The 20098-nt window shown below is 44.7% G+C and overlaps 1 protein-coding gene across 4 annotated transcripts in view; it reads left to right on the forward strand.

Moving 5' to 3' along the window:
- The window catches only part of KIF9 (kinesin family member 9), a gene marked incomplete at its 3' end in the record, with an annotated part of 40201 nt that overhangs the window by 16110 nt on the left and 3993 nt on the right, over positions 1-20098 (forward strand). For 2 of the 4 annotated variants that reach the window (XM_080934202.1, XM_080934204.1), the window contains 10 exons: positions 2328-2405; positions 6325-6393; positions 6712-6816; positions 8854-8909; positions 9563-9653; positions 10444-10577; positions 12436-12630; positions 15534-15748; positions 18394-18570; positions 18813-18928. In XM_080934202.1, the coding sequence (XP_080790328.1) occupies positions 2328-2405; positions 6325-6393; positions 6712-6816; positions 8854-8909; positions 9563-9653; positions 10444-10577; positions 12436-12630; positions 15534-15748; positions 18394-18570; positions 18813-18928 (1236 nt within the window). The remainder of the gene's footprint in view (positions 1-2327; positions 2406-6324; positions 6394-6711; positions 6817-8853; positions 8910-9562; positions 9654-10443; positions 10578-12435; positions 12631-15533; positions 15749-18393; positions 18571-18812; positions 18929-20098) is intronic. The other 2 variants (XM_080934203.1, XM_080934205.1) reach the window with 1 other exon arrangement.

A 20098-nucleotide genomic window follows, 5' to 3' on the forward strand; every position in this document is an offset into this window, starting at 1 on the left:
CCTCCTCCTCCTTTTTCTTTTTCTTGGAGTGAGGGCCATTTCTTGAGAGTCAGGCCATCAGGTTCCTGTGGTGTCCTGCTTTTCTCTTGTGCAGGGATAAAGGATGAGCAGAGGCCAGAGGAGGATGGTAGATTTCTTCCTCTGTTGCTATCCACCTTTTTTTTAAAGTACATCTTTTTGTTGTTGTTGTTAAGGATTTATTTATTATATTTATATGAGTACACTGTAGCTGTTTTCAGACACACCAGAAGAGGGCATCAGATCTCATTATAGATGGCTGTAAGCCACCATGTGGTTGCTGGGATTTGAACTCAGGACCTCTGGGAGAGCAGTCAGTGCTCTTAACCTCTGAGCCATCTCTCCAGCCCCCACCTTATTTTTTGAGGTGGATTCTTTCAAAGAACCTATATCTTACTATTTTGCCTAGGCTGGCTGGTCAGTGAATTTCTTGATTCACCTGTCTCTGTGCCCCCAACACTGGGGTACAGGCACTGTGTAACTTTTACATGGGTTCAGGGGATTTGAACTCAGGTCCCCTTGCATTCAGCACAAATGCTCTTACCCACTGAACCATCTCCCCAGCCCCTATCTTGCTTTTTGTGTGTGTGTGTGGGGGGGGGGGGACAGGATCTCTCATTAACCTGGAGGTAGCCCATTAAGGCTAAGATGGCTGGCCAAAAAACACCAAGGATCTACCTGTCTGTACCTTCTCAGGTTTGAGATTATAGCTCATACTACCACACAGGCTTCCTTAAATGCATTCTGGGAATCAAACTCAAGTTCTCAGGTCCCCATGTTTATGCAGCCAAATACTTTACCAACTGAGCCCTTCTCCCCAGAAACACATGGCTTATTTGCCAGATATGGTGACACAGCCTTGAATCCCAGCACTCTAGAGCAGGCAGAAGTCTGTGAATTTGAAGCCAGCCTGCTCTTCATAGAGGATTCCAGGACAGCCATGGCTACATATAAAAAGCCTGCTTCAAGAACATACAACAAAAAAAAAAAAAATCAAAGAGAAATGTAATAATGAATGTGGTGCATATTATTTCTTTTAGACTTCACTGATCTAGACAGAAAAGTAACTCAGGAAGAGCCAAAGGCACCTCCTTGAAGGAGGGACACCATGCCAGTGCCTTTCCTATGAAGGAGAACCTGAAAAGCTTTGTGCTGGAAGCTGCTTTCTAACTGTGCCTTAAGGAGCAGAGAATAGGAAGAGAGGATAGGAGGAGAGGAAGGAGTGCCTTAGGCAGGGGCTGCTGGAGTACAGGTGCTTGGGCGGAAGCTGGAAGGTGTGAGTTAGGAATTGGAACAATGTGGAATGAAGGATGCTAATCTGTGCAGAGCACAAGGCCCCAGATGTGCTCACCAGCACTGCAGAAAAAAAGTAAAAGAAACAGACCAGTTTGCAGCAGATGTGGTGGCTCATGGCTTTTATCCCAGCATTGGGATAAAGGCAGAGGAAAGGCACATGGATCTCTGTGAGTTTGAGGCCAGCCTGGACTATATATTGAGAAAAAGAGAGAGAGAAAGAGAGAGAGGGAGGGAGGGAGGGAGGGAAGGGGAGAGAGGATGGACTAGTGTCTGTTTGGTAGTGTACTGGAAAAGGACCTGGCTACCACATGGGCCTCAACCTCCTGTTCCCACTGTTCCATTCCCTTCCCTACTGAAGACCTCACCACTAAGGTCTTGTTTGTTATTAAGATTAATTTTGTTTATGTGTATGTGTGTTTGTGAATACGTGTATGTGAGCACAGGTGCCCATAGAGGCCAGAGAGGGTATCAGATGCCCCTTAAATTAGAGTAACAGACCGTTGTGAGCCACCTGATCTGGGTACTAGGAACTGAACTTGGGTCCTTTAGAAAAGCAGCAAGCTCTCTTAACCACTGAGCCCCTCTTTCCAGCCCTATTTATGTATTTTTTGATACTGAATCTAATGTAGCCAAGGCTAGCTTCCAACTTGATATGTAGCTCAGGATGACCGTAAACTCATGATTCCTGTTGTCCCCACCTCATAAGTGCAGGTGCCATCATGCCTGATGTACCCTTTTTACACTTATATTTTGGTTAAGGATTGGACCAGCCTGAACTACATATCTGCTTGGCAAAACTCACAAGGACCTCTGCTTGCTAATCAGTTTCTATATCACTCACTCAATCTTCAGACCCCGAAAATGCCCTTTTGATCACTGTCCCCTTGAAGAGGTGAACTAATACCAGTTAAAGCAACTGGAAGAGTTTGAAGAGGACATGCCTCTGAGAAGGCTGCTCTTTAGGGTCCTGTGTGAGTGGTGAATCACCTGACATCTATCTGGTCTGTTTCCAGCTGTCTTCACTGAGGTTTGCCAGCAGGATGAAGCTGGTCACCACTGAACCTGCCATCAACGAGAAGTATGATGCTGAGGTACTAAGGGGCTGATGGGAGCTTCCCGACACTGCTGTCTGTGGGTTTGTTCCCTGTGTGTTTGCTACCATGCAAGTGTCTGCTGGTGGTCATAAAAGAAGCCAGACTTGTGTGATTTCCTTCTTGCCTCCACTGAAGTTTTGCTTAGAGTTCTGGGTCAATCCTTTTCCTTTCCAAGATAAACCAGTATCTTTAAGAGTCCCTGGAGATCCCACACAAAAGTGAAAAGGGAGATGATCTACCACTCAGCTCACATGTGGGAGTTCAGGGACTTGCGTATCCCAGGATCCCCCAGAAGATTTCTTCAGAGCTGAATTAGCATGCATTGTCTCTGAGTTGCCTGACTGTTATGATAGAACACATTTATTTTGTGTGTGTATATGTGTGCAGGTATATGTGTGGGCACATAAGCAGAGGTCAAAGGACAACTTGGAGGAGTCGGTTTTCAGAAAGATCATGAGTTCAAAGACAGATTAGGCTCCATGAGATAGTCTCAAAAATTGACCCACAGGCTGGAGAGAAGACTCAGTGGTTAAAAGCATTTACTGCTCTTACAGAAGACCTGGATTCCATTCCCAGCACCCATATGGCAGCTCAGTACCATGTGTAACTCCAATTCTAAGGAACCCAATGTGCTCCTCTGGCTTCCCTGGAAACCAGAGTCACACACACACACACACACACACACACACACACACACACACACGTGCATGCATGAACAAATACATATGTATAAAATAAAAAGAAATCATTTTTTAAAAAGCAACCAAAAATGCTTATGAAATCATGGTCACCGAAGATGGACATGTGTATGTCCCTGTGTTCCTGGCAAAAGGGTTAAACATTTCTAGATTCTAAACCCTGAAGGATGATGCCATCATGGGACTAAACATGGTTTAGCAGGAAAGTAGAGCTCAGAGTTCTGGTTCTTAAACTCAGTGAGGGTTAGAAGCAGCTGGTCAGCTAAATCCCTGTCTGTTCTGAGCTCCTGATTCTGTTGGTGGTAGAGCCTGAGTATTTCCTTCTTTCCTTCCTTCCTTCCTTTTCTCTTTTGGTTCCTCTCCCCCTTGCCTTCCACTTTGTGACAGTTTGTTTCATTATATAGTCCAATCTGATCTCCATTTCCTGTTCCCCCTGCATCATTCCCTGTTTGCTAGCATTATAGACATGTGACATAGAAGTTCAGCGAAGATGGGTGGTTTTGAGTTCACAGTTGCTGCATTTGCTGTTTTTGGGTTGGACCACCCTTGTGTGGACATTATGTGTGTGTACAGTGTATGTTTGTATGCATGCACATGCTTGTGTGTGCACACATGTGTGTGCAAGCAGATGTGTGCATTATGTGTGTGGGTACAGGAGGTGCTTTCAAGACCCTGAACTGTGGGGTCTGCTTCTGCAGCTCTGTTTGCAGGCAGCAGCTCAGCAGTAGGAAAGGCTGCTACACCCATCAAGCATTAGGAAAAATTCCCTTGTTTTCAGGGTAAGTTGGAAGCTGGTTTTCCCAAGAGGGCCCACTACCCCACTCACCTTCTGATTCAACCACATATGTCCCCTGTGATAGATACACTGAACAGAGTCATCCAGCAGCAGGTGTCAGCATCTCTGCCAGACTTTCTGTTTCTGGGGCATAATGAATTTCCTAGAGTAGGGAGGACAAGGTGGCTGAGAATAGCCACCAAGCTGTTCTCCTTGGCCTTAAAGGCAGTCCATACTAGCAGGAGGCCTACTTGGGGTTTCCTAAAAGGCTGAGCCAGGATTTGTGCCTAAATTGCCAGAGCCACCATGATGCCAGAGGTCTGTCAGCCCTCACCGTGCATTCACACGGTAACGGGTGAGTCTCAGTACCCGGGTGATCTGACCAAATGAGGCTAGACTATAACGGGCCTGCAGTGTGAGAAGTCTGTGATTAGACACAGCTGTGGTCACTTGTTTTGGCAGCAGCTCCTTCCAGTGCTCATTTTCTGACAAAGACAAGCCTGTTCATAGTGAGAGGTCCCTGAAAACTTCCTTGTGCCTCTGTTACAAAATATTCCCAAATATCAAATGTCAGTGACTTAGCGAATTCTCTTTTTGTTTTTTTTGAGATAGGATTGCTCTGTGAGGCCTAGCTGTAGCTCTGTGTAGACTAGGCTGACCTTGAACCTTCTGCCTCCTTAGTGCTGGGATCAAATCTGCCTATCGATTTGGCAGATTCTGTTACTCAAATTTTATCATTTCTGGACTGGAGAGATGGCTTAGCAGTTAAGAGCACTGGATACAATTCCAGAGGTCCTGAGTTCAAATCCAAGAAACCACATGGTGGCTCACGACCATCTGTAATGAGATCTGGTGTCCTCTTCTGGCAGGCAGGCAGAACACTGTATACATAATAAATGAATCTTTAAAAAAAGCTATCATTTCTCATTACTTGAATCTATGAGGTGTTCTCTGCCAGACACCTCTTCTTTCTTCCCTCCTTGTCCTTTTTAAAACTTTTCTGACAGTTGCAGGATAGCCCAGGCTGGCTTTTATGTTGTAGCCAAGGCCAGCCTGGGCTATTGATCCTCCTGCCTCCATCTACCAAGTGTTAGAATTACATGCATAAACCACCACACTTGGCTCTTCCTTTTTGTGGTGTTAAGGCTTGACCCCAAGGCTCACACACGCTAGGCAAGTGCTCTGCAACTACGTCATGCTCTAGTCCAAAGAATGTTTATTTATAAAAATGGACTATTGGGAGGTGCTGGACCCAGTTGGAGGAAACAAATCATTGGGACGTGCATTTGAAGGGTGTAGCTTGTCCTTGGACCATTGCTCAATCTCTCTGCTTTCTGGCTATCGTGAGGTAAATAGCTTTGCTTTGGCACCCTTACCCTTCTATCATCTCAAATCTCATTTTGGACCCAAAGCAATTTGTTCAGATTTGCTTGTTTGTTTTTGAGACAGGGTCTCACCATGTAGCCCTGGCTGTCCTGGAAATCGGTATGCAGCCCAGGCTGGCCTTGACCTCACTGAGATCTGCCTGCCTTTGCCACCTGAATGCTAGGATTAAAGGCGTGGACTATTACACCTGGCTTGCTCAGATATTTTGTTACAGCAGCAAAAGTGACTAACACAGGGATCAAGCCTTTACCATGTGACCTTCAGTGGACAGTTAAGATCCAACCCTAAGAGTCCAGCACGATAGTATATGACTGCAATCCTAGCACTCATAGGGAGAGCCTGGAGGATCAGGAGTTCAGGGTCATTCTTAGCCACATGATGGCTTTGGATCCATCATGGGCTAATGAGACCCTGTCTCAAAAATTAAAAGAATACAAACACACACACACACACACACACACACGAGTGGTATTTTTCAAAAGAGCAGTAGAGCAGTGTTGGGTGGGGAGAACTGAGTCCTGCAATTTGTCCTTTGACCTCCACGTATGTGTCATGGTATAGGAAGAAGAGCCTTACCCTAGGAGACTAGGGAGCTCTCCAGGAGCTACTGGGAGTTGGGTTTGAAGACAGCCCATAACCTGTGTGCAGCTCTCAATCATGTTTGCTAGAAAAAGCCATCTCAAACCAAAAACTCATTCCAGTTGGTGAAGGCCCAGAAACCAAGAATACACTTTATGTATTGGCAGGAATAACCAGAATATCTGGGTCCAAATTAAGAAACTGAGCATTTGGCTGGAACATCCCTTTAATCCTCTTGGGACAGAGGCAGGAGGACTTCTGTAAGTTTGAGGCCAGCCTGGTCTGAGTGAATCCCAGGACAGCTAAGGCTACTCAGAGAAACTCTGTCTTGAAAAGAAAAAATAAAGGAAGGAAGGAAGGAAGAAAATAAATAAAAGAAAAAAGAAAGAAAAGAAAAAGAAATTGGGTATTTGCTATGAAGGAGCCAAGTAGCTTTTCTGATGACCCTCTTCCCTATTTGTTATGTTTTCCCTGGCAGAGAATGGTTAAGAATTTGGAGAAAGAACTGGCATTGCTTAAGCAGGAACTGGCCATCCATGATAGTCTGGTAAGGTATTGTATATGGGGGAGGGAAAGTTGCTGGGGACAGAGACCAGGGGCAAACAGCGTGGTGGGTTAAGGCCAGGGCCAGTAGCATGGGCTAGGTAGTAGGAAAGGATCAGCAGTAGACATTCTTCAGCAGGTAGAGTCCTCCAGTGGCCTAGTTGGGCTTGTGGGTCATGATTCTGGTTTTCTGAGACATCTGGCCTGCTTTCCAGGCCTTCCCCACCAGGAGCAGATAGTAAAGCAAATAGCCAGCACAGCAGTCAGATACGATACCTCAGCTCCTGTGGCTCTTATGTAGCACATGTTCTTCATCCTTCAGTCCAACCGCACCCTCGTGAATTATGACCCCATGGATGAAATCCAGATTGCTGAGATCAACTCCCAAGTACGGAGGTACCTGGAGGGGACGCTGGATGAGATTGACGTAAGGAGTCCTGCTGTGGGGCCATCATGCTCTATTCTCTTGGACTTCCCTTGTCGAGTACTGTGATATGGAATGAATGCAATAGATGGGAAGTGGTGCAGACCCTAGTCAAAGGCCCTTAGCTTCCATGTTTAGGGTTACAAATCCCAAAGTGAGGTATACACAGCATATACATCAAAGGTCGTCTATCTCGGGGTGGCGGGGAACAGACCTTGAAACAAAGCTGCTCGGATAGAATCCCAGGTGCCTCCCGGCTGAGTGACCTGGGCTGAAGGTTCAGTAGCCTCACCTGTGCAGCAGAGAAGGCATGTAGGCTGTTTCTCCTTAGATCAGCTTGGTTGTGCCTCATCATGTGAAGCTGATAAAAAATGGTAGTCAGGCTGATAGTCCTTAAAGAAGATACTGCCCCCCACCCCAGGCCACTGTTAGAGTGTATAAGAAGAAAGCAACAGGCACTCAGAAGGGGCTGGAGACGGGAATGAATCTCATTTATAGTGCACCATTAAATCTCTCACCAGGGAACTACCTGGGCTGCTATCCTCCCTCTTAAGTGTCAATGTGGGTAGCAGCAAATGGGGCGGGGGGGGGGGTCTCGGGCAACTGAAGGGTGAGTTTGGTAGCCTTTCCAGCACAAGGGAAGCATCAAACCAAACGTTAATCAAGTTTAGTGTTCATAGGCTGCTAATCTTCCTCCAGCTGCATGTGTGTCTGTCCAAATGAGAGGGTTTGTTAATGGGGTCCATCTAAACCTTCTGAAATGGAAGAAAGCTAGCTAAGTGATGTTAGTACAGTCTTTTCCTTAGGGAGTATTTGCTCCCATTTTCCTCATTGTGTGACAATGACAATATATTTGATGAAAGCAATAGGAGACAGGAATGGTGGTTCTGGTTCACAGATGGTGCAGCCCATCAGGGCAGAGAAGGCAGAGTGGCAGAGGCTTGAGGCTGCTCAGAGTGTGTACGGTTGGGAAGCAGAGAGAGCGACCAGGAATGCTAGGGTTTATCTCCCTGGATATTTCCTCCTCCTCCCCTCCCTCCCTCCCTCCCTCCCTCCCTTCCTTCCTTTAAATTAAATGTAATGTACACTGGTATTTTGCCTACATGTATGTCTGTGTTGGAGGGTATCTGATTTCCTAGACCTGGAGTTACAGGCAGTGTGAGCTGCCATGTGGTTGCTGTGAATTGAACCTGTGTCCTCTGGAATACCATTGAGCTTAACCATTGATCTGTCTCTCTCCAGCCCACTTTCTTTTTATTCATTCTCAGCCTAGCTCATAAAATGAAACTGCATGCACTGATGGTGAATTTTCCTCATCAGCTGACTCAGTCTAAAAACTCTTATTCTAGACGTGTCCAGAGAGGTGGTCTGTCTCCACGGTGTTTTAGATCTGCCGACAGCATTAACCATTGTTGCATTTTAAAAAGTAGCACTATCCTCATAGATTAGAGATCTCTACTCTAAAAGTATCTTTTGTTGGTCATGGTGGCACATGCCTGTATTCCAGAATAGCATTTGGGAGGCTGAGTCAGGTGACTTCAAGGACAGATTGGACTACACTCTTCCCATAAAATGAAAAATGGCAACTAGAGAAATGGCTCAGCAGTTAGGAGTACTTGATGTTCTTGCAGAAGATTCAGGTTCAGTTCCCAGCACCAGTGTGTGGCTCATGGCCGTCTGTAACCCCAGTTTTAGGGGATCTATTGCCCTCTTCTGGTCTCTGGCACCAGGCAAACACATACATGCAGGCAAAGCACTCATATACATGAAAATCTTTAAAAACATACACATAGCTGAGTATGGGTTTGTATTTTGCATAGGGTACCCATGGAAACCAAAAGAGGGTATTGTCCCCTGGAACTGGATCTAAAGACAGTTGTCAAATTTCTGATGTGAGTGAGGGAACCAAGAGAAATATATGCACTTAACTGCTCAAAATGAGGGTTCAGAGTCAGCCCAAGGGCTCCTGACTTCTCTGCTTAGAAACAGCCTCATCCCTTGTTACCATTGTTTAAACTCTGCTTTGCTCTCTTCTGCCAGATAATCAATCTAAGGCAGATTCAGGAGGTATTCAACCAGTTCAGGGTGGTTCTGAGGTAAGTTTCTCCTCACTCTTTCATACTTCATTTTCCTTTTTTATGGCCTAGGCAATTGCCTTCAAGAAAAGCCTCATATGTGTGAGAGGTGTGTGAATGTTTGTGTCTGAAGAACATTCTCTGCCACATAAGGAACCAGATCTGAGTGCTCAGGGTGTGCACAGGTTCCTGATGGGTGTTTGCTGAGTTCTCTAATTGGTCAGGAACTCTCTGGAGTGCCAGCTCACGTGTGCCCAGAGCCAGGCCTGCATGTCCTCTGCCTCTAGGAGCACTTACAGTTTATTTGGGTGCAGATCTACCCATTGTCTGAGCAGCCAATACTAACTGATACCAGACCAGTCATTTGATTTTGAAGGGCCTGTTAGAACCTAGGTGACATCATCGTCCCCATGCAGGTTTCCAGGGTTTATATGAAATGTCATCTTAGAGCTGATGCACCTGGCATCGAAGGTGCTCTAAAGGTTTGGGGACCAGACATGTACATTGTGAAAAGGGATGGGCCTTTTGTTTGCATTGTCTTTTGGCTTATGGTGAGGCTGTAGCTCCACCATCAGGGCTTTACCTAACCAACTTTTAATCTAGTATTTGGGTCTCAGCTCAGTGGACTCAGCATATTCCCCATTTCAAAATGTCATCTCACTTTTTCTCCCAAGCCAACAGGAGAAGGAAGTAGAGTCTGCCTTGCGCAGGAAGTACACTCTCATAGACAAAAATGACTTCTCAGCTATTTCTGCTGTCCAGAAGGTAAGCACAGTTGCTTCTTGCTAACACCACTCATTTCAGACTTTCCATCTTTGGGGAGACTTCCACAGGAACTGTAAGTGTCATGCAAGTTCCCAGATCAAGATAACACCAGAATGAACATGGAGTGCCCTGGGCAAGAGTAAACCACTTTAGGGGCTGGAGAGATAGCTCACACAGTAAAGTGGTTGCTGCACAAACATGAGGCCCTCAGTTCAATTCCCAGAACCATGTAAAGCTGGACATACATGGTGGTGCATCCTTGTGATGCAAGCTCTGGGGAGGCACAGACAGACAGATCCCTGGGACTCTCTAGCCAGCCAGCCTAGCAGTTTGGGAGTTCTGGGCCCCAGCAATAAACAGTTCCTAAAGAATAACATTCAAGGTTGATCTCTGGTCTCCACATATATATATACATACACAGAAAAAATATAGGATACCACTTTTGTCTTTAAAATGATGTCCATAAATAGGACATATGGCTAATACTATAGATAACCAATACTTGGAACTAGGTTGGAAATAGGTCTTAAGATCCTCAGGGAGATGGATGTGGTGATGTATGCTTTAGATTTGATGGACTATTAGGAGGCCAATATGGAAAGTAGACATTGATTTTCTAGGGTTCAGGGACAGCTCTACTAAGGACAGTTTGAAACTGGTAGAAGCAGCCAAATCTTGGTATGTGTGGAGAACATTCTTGCCCCAAGGTCTGCACCGTGTACACTCTCATTCCTGAGATGCCCAAACCTCTAATATAATCCATGCCCCTTGTCTTGACTTTTCTATCCAGGCAGGGCTTATGGATGTTGAAGGTCACCTAGTGGGTGAGCCCGATGGGCAAAGCTTTGGACTTGGTGTTGCTCCTTATACTGTCAAACCTGGAAAGAAACCTAAGATCAAGAAGACACTGAAAGACCAGTTCAGGTGAGAGCTCTCTATTCCATCTCCTTGGCACCTAGGCTCCTTGGTAGACAGAGGGTACAGCATAGCCTTCCCATTCTCCCATGGCACCTCAACTACCTGTGCTCACTATTGCCGATACAGCAGAGGGGTAATATGAGGGGTTCAGGGCCACATCCAGGTGTTAGCACTCATCCTCATAGCACCTCAGTGTTTCCATCTTACTGAACTACTTCCAGTGTTCTGCCCCTGTTGAGTAGTAGGTTTGTAGGAAGTGCTAGGCCAGCCCTGCCAACACTAGGGCACCACTGTGCCCGCCATACTTCTGTGATACCTCCAACTCTTTCATCTGCATCTAGCACTCAAGCCATAGAAAACCTAAACTTACCTTTTAAGTGAGACTGGGGGAGGATGAGAAGGGCTCTCATACTATAGCCAAGGATGGCTGGCTTCAGATATATGATGATCCTCCTGCCTCATGTTCTCAAAAGCTCAAAAGGGTTCCATCTCACCCAGATAAGACTCACTTTTATATGAAAGTTGGAGAAAGTATTTCCCCAGTCAGATGCCTAGGCATTGCCTGGTAGCAGTAGCCACAGCTGGAATTCAGAGTTAAGATTTGGGCACATCTACATCTCCCTCCTTTGTGCTTCTTACTCCTAAGAGACTTCCTCCTGAGAGGCCTGAGAATTGATCTGTACCTGTTTCTGTATCCCTAACATGGGAATCATGATTGTAATATGAGCGCATCAGAGCTAATGTGGGAAGGGTAAGCTATGGCATGCAGCCCTTCCACGTGGGATGTCATACAGCAGAGAGAGCACCTCTTGCCTGCTATGTCCTGGGCCTCTCCTTTCTGCTGCAGGGAACAGGAGTAATAACTTATATGGAGACTGATCCTCTCAACAATGCTTATCATAGGAAGAAAGGGGGCTGGGTGTGTTATCCATGCCTGTAATCCCAGCACCTAGGAGGCTGAGGCCATAGGAGTGTGGATTCAGGGCTGGTGAGATGGAAAAGGGAAGGAAGAAGGGGGAACAAATAGAGGAAGCAAAGCTGAGAGGAAGGACTGATGAAGGGTGTGGGGATAAAGCTCTGCTGGTGCAATGTCTGCCTAACATGCACAGAGCCCTGGGTTTGGTGTTCCACACTACATAAACTGGGAATGGTATCATACTCCTGTAGCCTCAGCAGGAAGACGGAAAGGACAAAATTGTCCTCAGCTACTTTGGGAGTTCTAAGTCAGCTTGACATACATGAAATCCTCCTTTACTCTAAAAGAAATTGTAAAAACTCATTGTACATTGCTCATGGAGAGAACTTACTCAGCTCCTAATACCCATGTACGGTGGCTCACAACTGCCAGAAACTCCTTCTCCAGGGATACCTCACATCTCTGGTCTCTTAAGGTACTGCCCTTGTGTACATATGCTCCCCCACCCCCATATATATTTTTAAAAGATAGGAGCTGCCAATTACCAGGTATGGTAGTGTACTCCTTTAATTCCAGTACTTAGAAGGCAGAGGCAAAAAAAATTTCTGTGAGTTTTAGGCCAGCCAAGGTTATATAGTAAGACCTTGTCTCAGATAGATAGATAGATAGATAGATAGATAGATAGATAGATAGATGGATGGATGGATGGATGGATGGATGGATGGATGGATGGATGGGTGGGTGGGTGGGTGGGTGGGTGGGTGGGTGGGTGGGTGGTTGAGTGGATGAGTGGATGGGTGGTTGGATATATGATACATGAAGAAAATAAGCAAGCAAGTTTAATGTAGTAGGCTACTTGGGCTAGTAGGTTTGAGAAAGGTGTCATCTTAAGGTCTTTGTTCCTCACTGCCAATGCCTGGGCCTTGGTATTTCCCTTATGTGTTTCAGCTCCTCGGCAAGAAAGGAAGGTGCCAGTAGCCCTGTGAGTGGCAAGGACATTGATATGGCTTCCCTCTCCAAGACCCAGCTGGTCCCATCTTCCAAAGATGGGGATCTCAAAGACATGCTTACACGGGAAAGGGAAACTTCCAGCATTGAGCCCCTTCCCTCAGACTCTCCAAAGGAAGAATCACGCCCACCCAGGTACCCATCTAAAGACAGGTCTTCCACCAGATCAGGTCAGCCCAAACCAGGGTGTGGTCTTTACATGGTAGGTAAAGGATGCTCAGAGCAGAAAAGAAATAAACAGGGGCAACAGAAAGTCTGAAAGGAAGAAACATGACAATGTACATGCATGCAAAATGCCCCAACCTCAGTCTTCCAAAGATACACAGTCAAACAAGAATCATTTTAGGGGCTTGGAAATAGCTCAGGTTGTAAAGGAACTTGCTATCTGATGACCTGAGTTCAATACTCAGAACACACAACAGCTGAAGGAGAGCCCTAACTCTCACAAGGTGTCCTCTGACCTTTATATACACATGCGCATGCACACACACATATGCATGTACATACACACATCATTTCAGAACTACCACATACCAATTATTTTAAAGTGAGGTATCTTTTGTATAAGTAATGCATCCTAGAAGCATGGCATAGAAACATATGCCTCTAATCTTAGCACTTGGGTGATAGAAGCAGGAAGAGTAAGGATTTAAAGTTATCCTTGGCTACAAAGACAGTTAGACATCAGTCTTGATACATGAGACATTGGCTCAAAAAATAAACAGCTGGGGCTGGGGAGGTGGGTAAAAGTGTTTCCCAGGTAACTCTGATGACCTGAAGCTGACTCCCCAGAATCCATGTAAAAAGCCAGATGTCCAGCACTAGAACCTGCTATTGCAGTGCTACTACAATAAGTAGTAAGACGGGCAGCAGGAACAGGAGGGGGGGGGGTATCAAACAACGTGGAAAGCAAGGACCAATTAAGCCAGGCTGAGGAAATAAAAGTGGGATGTGAAAAAAAACATGTTCATCACATCTTTAATAGAACAGTAATTTTTAAAAAGTAAACACTTTGCCAGACTGGTCTACAGAGTGAGTTCCAGAACTGTCAGGATGACACAGAAACCTGTCTTGAAAATCAGACAAAGAAACAAAAAAGGAAATACTTTCAATAGTTTATATTAGATAAAAGGTATAAAAAGAATTGTTATCTCTGCCCATGGGGTGTATAGCACATGCTCGAGGAACTTCTTCTGAGCCCGTGTACATTTCAGAACATTCAGAAAGTTAAAAGTTGCAGTGATTGCCCATAGAGCCCTCTTGCTTTTGTTAGCAGGCTGTTGCATTTGTTCCATCCTGTGTTGTACTTTCCAAAATGTATTTCAAATAAGTCGCCAACACCAGCCCACATCCCTCTGTGCCAGTGGTTGTATCACATTCACTGGGGTTCTCAAAGGGTTTTCTGCTTGGGGGGATATGTGTGTATAGTGCATGTACATGAATATATGGGTGCACACCCTTTTATGTATGCATGCTAAGGCCTGAGCAACACACCTATTGTCTTTTCTTACTCTCTGCCATATATTTGGAGACACAGTCTTACAACAAACTAGAAGCTTGCTGTTTTAGCTAAGCTGGCTGATTGGCACCCGTTCAGATCTGCCTGTCTCTGCCCCTTAGTGCAGGAAGTAAAAACATGATGCATGGATTCTTAAGTGGGTTCTGGGGTATTGTATGAGACTTTTCCTAAGGAGATTTGAGCCAAAATCTACTTACTCTAGGTAAGGACAGAACCAGTGACAGAACAGACTAACAATACTTCCAAAGTCCAATTACTGTGTTGGAGTTACTTACAGGAACATGGGTAACAGGCAGGTACATCACCAAAAAGCCTACCCCAACTTTGGTGATGACTCATAAAAGCTACACCCCTGGAATTCTGTGTGACTTGTAGGCAATTAGACTTGTGTGCTCCTCCCACAGCAGTTTATTGCTTCTATAACCTTGTGAAAATGACTTGGTAAGTCTTGTTAGTTTTAGGAACTTCCTAAGACTTATGAGTTATTTGACTTTTTGAGTTTCATGAACTTCTTTGTTGGTTTGAATAAAAACAGTCCCCCAGGCTAATATGTTTGAATGCATAGTCACTAGAAATGCAACTCTTTGATAGGATTAGAAGATCTTTGTTGAGGCTGGGAGATGGCTCAGAGGTTAAGAGCACTGACTGACTGCTCTTCCAAAGGTTCTGAGTTCAATTCCCAGCAACCACATGGTGGCTCACAACCATCTGTAATGGGATCTGATGCCCTCTTCTGGTGTGTCTGGAGGCAGCTTCAGTGTACTCACATAAAATAAATAAATACATCACATTTTAAAAAAAGATCTTTGTTTGGAGGAAATGTCACTGGGGATGAGCTTTGAGGTTTCAAAAGCCCAGTAGGCCCAGATTCTCACTCTGCCTATGGATTGGAATGTAGCTCTCAGCAATTTCTCCAGTACCGTGCCATCATGCCTGTCACCATGCCCCCCTCCCACCATGATGATAATAGACTAAGCCTCTGATACTATAAGCAAGCCCCCAATTTTTAAGAGTTGCCATGGTAACTTCACATCAATATAATAGTAACTAAGACAGCTTGCTTTTTTCTTCCTGGATAGAATTGCTATATAACACAGGGATATGAACCTAGGTACTCATACTTGCAGAACGAGTGCTTTTATCCACAAAGCCAGACCTTGAGGCATCTCAGAGAAAATTTAATGCCATGAAATAATACCTCCATGAGGAAAACAACATATATTCTGTTTTGATTTCACTCACTTAAAAATATATCAAAGAAATTAAAGAGATTTAACAAATTCTGTTTGCTGATAGGTTATAGTAATTTTGTTTTCAGTTTCTTTCCTTTCTTAAGTTTCTGCAATGAAACAAAAATGAGGGATTGATTCATACAGACTAAGTTAAATAATCTGACATCAATAGTGCCCAGGATCTCAACCTCCTGCCCTTGGAAGTCACAGAATAGAAGAATGAAGAACCTTATGTCTCCAAGGTAGCTGTTCCATTTTCCCCCTTTGACTTTTTCTTCTGTCCCTAGACCCAGCACCCCACCCTCTAAGCCTGTGGCCTTTGAAGAGTTTAAGAATGAACGAGGTAGTGAGATCAACCGTATCTTCAAAGAAAACAAATCCATCTTAAATGAACGGAAGAAACGGGCCAGCGAGACAACCCAGCGTATCAATGCTATCAAGCAGGAGATTGATGTGACCAAAGATGCACTGAATTTCCAGAAGTCATTACGGGAGAAACAAGGTAGATGTGAAGGGAAGATGGCCAGGACAATGCTGTAAGTGTGGCAGCTGGGGTACTAAAGGACCAAGATTGAGGGACAATAGAGGGCTGGAGTACAGACCTATGTCATTTTATTAGACTCTAGCCTTTGCCCACGTCACTACTTACTGCTGAACCTTCCTCCTGATGTGTGCTGTTGTCCATGGAGAAACTGGCCCTTGGCATGAAGGACCCCCCCCCCACACACACACACTCACATTGGAGGCTTGGTAAAAAAAAAATTGAGGCAGTTCATTTTATGACCTTATAAAGGTGGGTACCATTGACAGAGATTAAAAAAAAAAACAAAACCTGGTGGGGTATACCACAGGAATGCAAAGAAAGGTCCCCACCCTCATTTATTTCTCTATATTGTGAAATATCAAAGAAACTCAGGACAAATGGCTTATTTAACACATCAGAAGCAGATGCTGGCTACTCGTACATGTAAAAAAAAAAACATAGCTCTCTAGAGAACTTCTCCTGCCCACTACTTCCTAAAAAAAATTTTTACAGGGAGATTTGTCAGTTACAGTCTCCTTCTTCTATCATGAGCCTCCAATTAAACCAGTCAATAGTTGGCAACCCCCAGACGTTCTGTGCTACCATTGCCCCAGCACATTTTGCAAGCACGAAAGATTATAGGATGTTCTTGTTCCTGGGTTGGTTTCCCCTCACTACATTTCTTTATGACTCTTCCAACATATCATTGTCCCCAGATCCACCCCTCTCCCATTTCCTTTAAACAAAAAAGAGCAGGACACTTGGGGATATCAACTGAACACCACATCACTGGTGACAATAAGAATAGGCACAAAACCTTATATAAAAGCTAAGCAAGGTAATTAACTAGTTGGAAAAGCATTGTAAGTTCAAGCAAAATAATCAGACACACAAACCCACTATATCTCTCCAGTATGATTTCTTTCATGCATTACAAGGTGACTCTGATATGCAAATGCTTAATCAAATTGACTATATGCATAGAGATTCACTTGTATGTGTCATTTGGAATTCCTTTGAAGACCATTGTAATGAACAAAGGCTTTACCACATTAGTTATATTCATAGGACTTCTCTCTAGTATGTGTTCTGTAAGTCTTTGAAGATGACTGGGGTCTGCAAAGGCTTTACAGCATTGGTTATATTCTTAGGGATTCTCTCCAGTACATATTCATTTATGCCTTTGAAGATCATGGTTGTGCACAAAGCCTTCAACACATTCATAGGACTTCTCAGTATATGTTCTTTTATGGATTTGATGATAGCTGTACCATGCCCAGGCTTTACCACATTGATTTATTCAAAGGGGTTCTCTATAGTATCTGTTCTTTTATGACTCTGAAGATTACTATCCTATCCAAAAGATTTACGACATTGGTTACATTCACAGGGTTTTTCTCTTATGTGTTCTATTATGACTTAGATGATGACTGAGAAAGGATCTTTACCATATTGGTTACATTAATAGGCTTCTCTCCAGTGTGTGTTCTTTTATGCCTTGGAAGATCACTGCAAAGGCTTTATCACACTGGTTATTTTCACAGGAATTCTTGGCACTATGTTTTCATTTATGCCTTTGAAGATTTGTGTTTTGAGTATGTGTTTTACCACACTGGTAACATGTATAGGGTTTATCTCCAGTCTGTATTATTTCATGACTTTGCAGACTACTCTGAAATGCAAAGGGTTTATCACATTGGCTATATTTCTAGGGCTTCTCTCCAGTATATGTTCTTTTATGGCTTTGAAGAAGTCACTGGATTACATTACAGGTGGTTTTTAGCCACCACATGGTTGCTGGGAATTAAACTCGGGACCTCTGGAAGAGGAGCCATCTCTCCTGTCCTGTTTTAATTTTTTTTGAAACAGGGTTTCTCTGTGTAGCCTCGGCAGTCCTAGAACTCACTCTGTAGACCAGGCTGGCTTTGAACTCAAGAGATCTGTCTGCCTCTGCCTTCTCAGTGCTAGGATTAAAGGTGTGTGCCACCCCAAGTTCAAAGCCTAGTCTATCAGTCTAACCCACTAGGTGGGTGACCTTCAGCATCCATAAGGCCTGCCTGGATGGATAAGAGGTCAGGACAAGGTGTCTGGGTTATGTTAGAAGTTTGGAATGCAAGTGTTTATGGCCCAAAACTTGGAGTGTGTATGTTTTCTACAAACACCAAGATTTGGCTGCTGCTGCCAGTTTCAGGTTGTCCTTAAAGCTGTCTCTGAACCCTAGAAAAATCAATGTCTGTTTTCCATTTTGGCCTTCTACTAAACCATCCTTGAGGGTATACTTATTTGACTCAAAAGAAAAACAAACTCTTTAAAGAGTGAATATATATGGCTGATGGGACAAGATCAAAATAAGCATGATACATAGCCTCTCTCTGGCCTCTCCTCTGCCCAGCATCCCTCCTGTTTGTTCTAAAATACCAGCCAGACCCCACTGAGCTGATCAGTCCATATCTGCAGATTTTCTGTGGAGTCCTAGTCTTCTTGTGCTTTGCCATTCCTAGTCACACCCACACATTCTTCTAGGCCTCTGCCAAGTGGGATCTGCCAGCATTGTCATCATTTTGGAACAGTGTCCTTCCCCTACCCTGACTATCGCTTCCCTGACCTCTTCCATCACCTTGCAGGAGAGTATGAGAACAAAGGCCTGATGATCATTGATGAAGAGGAATTTCTGTTGATCTTGAAGCTCAAAGACCTGAAGAAGCAGTATCGAAATGAGTACCAGGAGCTTCGAGACCTCCGGGCTGAGATCCAGTACTGCCAGCGCCTGGTGGATCAGTGTCGACATCGCCTGCTCATGGGTATTCCAGTTGGGAAGGTTGGCAGGCTCCTTAAGGCCAAGAGAGGCCTGAGGTCAAGGCCAAGGGTCAGTTCTGGAAGTACACTCTGACCTGCATGCTTTCTAGGCATATGACAGATGGAGATAGCACTGAGAACAGAGAAGCTCCTGGAGCAGAAAGTGGAAACAAGCCTGTAAGAGCTTTTGCCTGCTTCCCCACAGGCTCCCTTATCCCTCACAGTGCTGTCTCTCTGACTCTTGCAGAATTTGACATCTGGTACAACGAGTCCTTTGTCATCCCAGAGGACATTCAGGTAGCACTGAAGCTAGGCAGCAGCATCCGACCAGGCATGGTGCCTATCAACAGGATTGTGTGTCTGGTAAGCGGCACAAGAGTATGAGGGTGTGGGTGATTCTGCCTCTTTCCTGGATTCACGTCTAGTGCTGCCAGTGCCCAGGTAGGAAGGCAGGTGTAAGTTCCTCAATTATTGAAAAGTGAGAAACAGAGCTAGAGAGGTGGCTCAGCAGTTAAGAGCACTTGCTGCTTGTCTAGAAGACCTGAGCTTAGTTCTCAGTATCCATGTCAGGCACCTCACAACTATTTGTCAACCTAGTTCCAGTTCCAATGTCCTCTTCTGGCCTTTGTGGCAACAGCACACATATGGCATATGGTAGTGCAAACATACACATAAAAATCTTTTTAAAAATCTTACCTTACTTAGGTTTCCAAAGCAAGTTTGGGGTGAAGGGGGTTTATTTCAGCTTATAAGCTTTAAGCTGCATCATGAAGGGAAGTCAGAGCAGGAGCCTAGAGACAGAAACTGAGGCAGAGACCATGGAGGAATGCTTGCTTCTTTGCTGTCTTCCTAAGCCCAGTGGTGGTGGCACAGGACTTTAATACCAGCACTTGGCAGGCAGATCTCTGAGTTCAAGATCAGTACGGTCTAGAGAGTGAGTTCCAGAACCACCAGGACCAAAAACCAAAAATAGACAGATAGGTAGATATACATGGATAAGTATATGTGTTATTCACTACATGTGTACCTGGTGCTCACGGAGTTCAGAAGGAAGTGCTGATTCCCATTTGGAATTGGAGTCATATGCAGTTATAAGACATTTTGTGAGTGGTGAGGGTTGAATCTAGGTCCTCTGGAAGAGCAGCCAGTGATCCTGACCAGTGAGCCATCTTTTCAGCTTCTTCAGTCTGTTTTCTTATAAAACCCAGAAACTTCTTCCCAGGGTGGGCACTGCCCACCATTGGCTGGGCTGTCCCACATCAATTATTAATCAAGAAAATGCCCCACAGAGTGTCTGCAGGCCAACCTGATGGAGGGAATTTCTCAATGGAGGGGCTTTCTTCCTAGACATGGCTAGGTTTGTGTCAAGTATACAAAAAAACAAAACAAAACAATGACAAACCCCACCAGCATAGATCTTACAGAGGGATATGTAAGGGCCAAAGATATGGATCAGTGGTTAAGAGCACTGGATACTCATTCAGAGCTCCTGAGTTTGATTCTCCACACCCACACAGTGACTCACAACTGTCT

Source organism: Micromys minutus (genome assembly GCF_963924665.1).
Source record: "Micromys minutus genome assembly, chromosome: 21".
Taxonomy (NCBI): domain Eukaryota; kingdom Metazoa; phylum Chordata; class Mammalia; order Rodentia; family Muridae; genus Micromys; species Micromys minutus.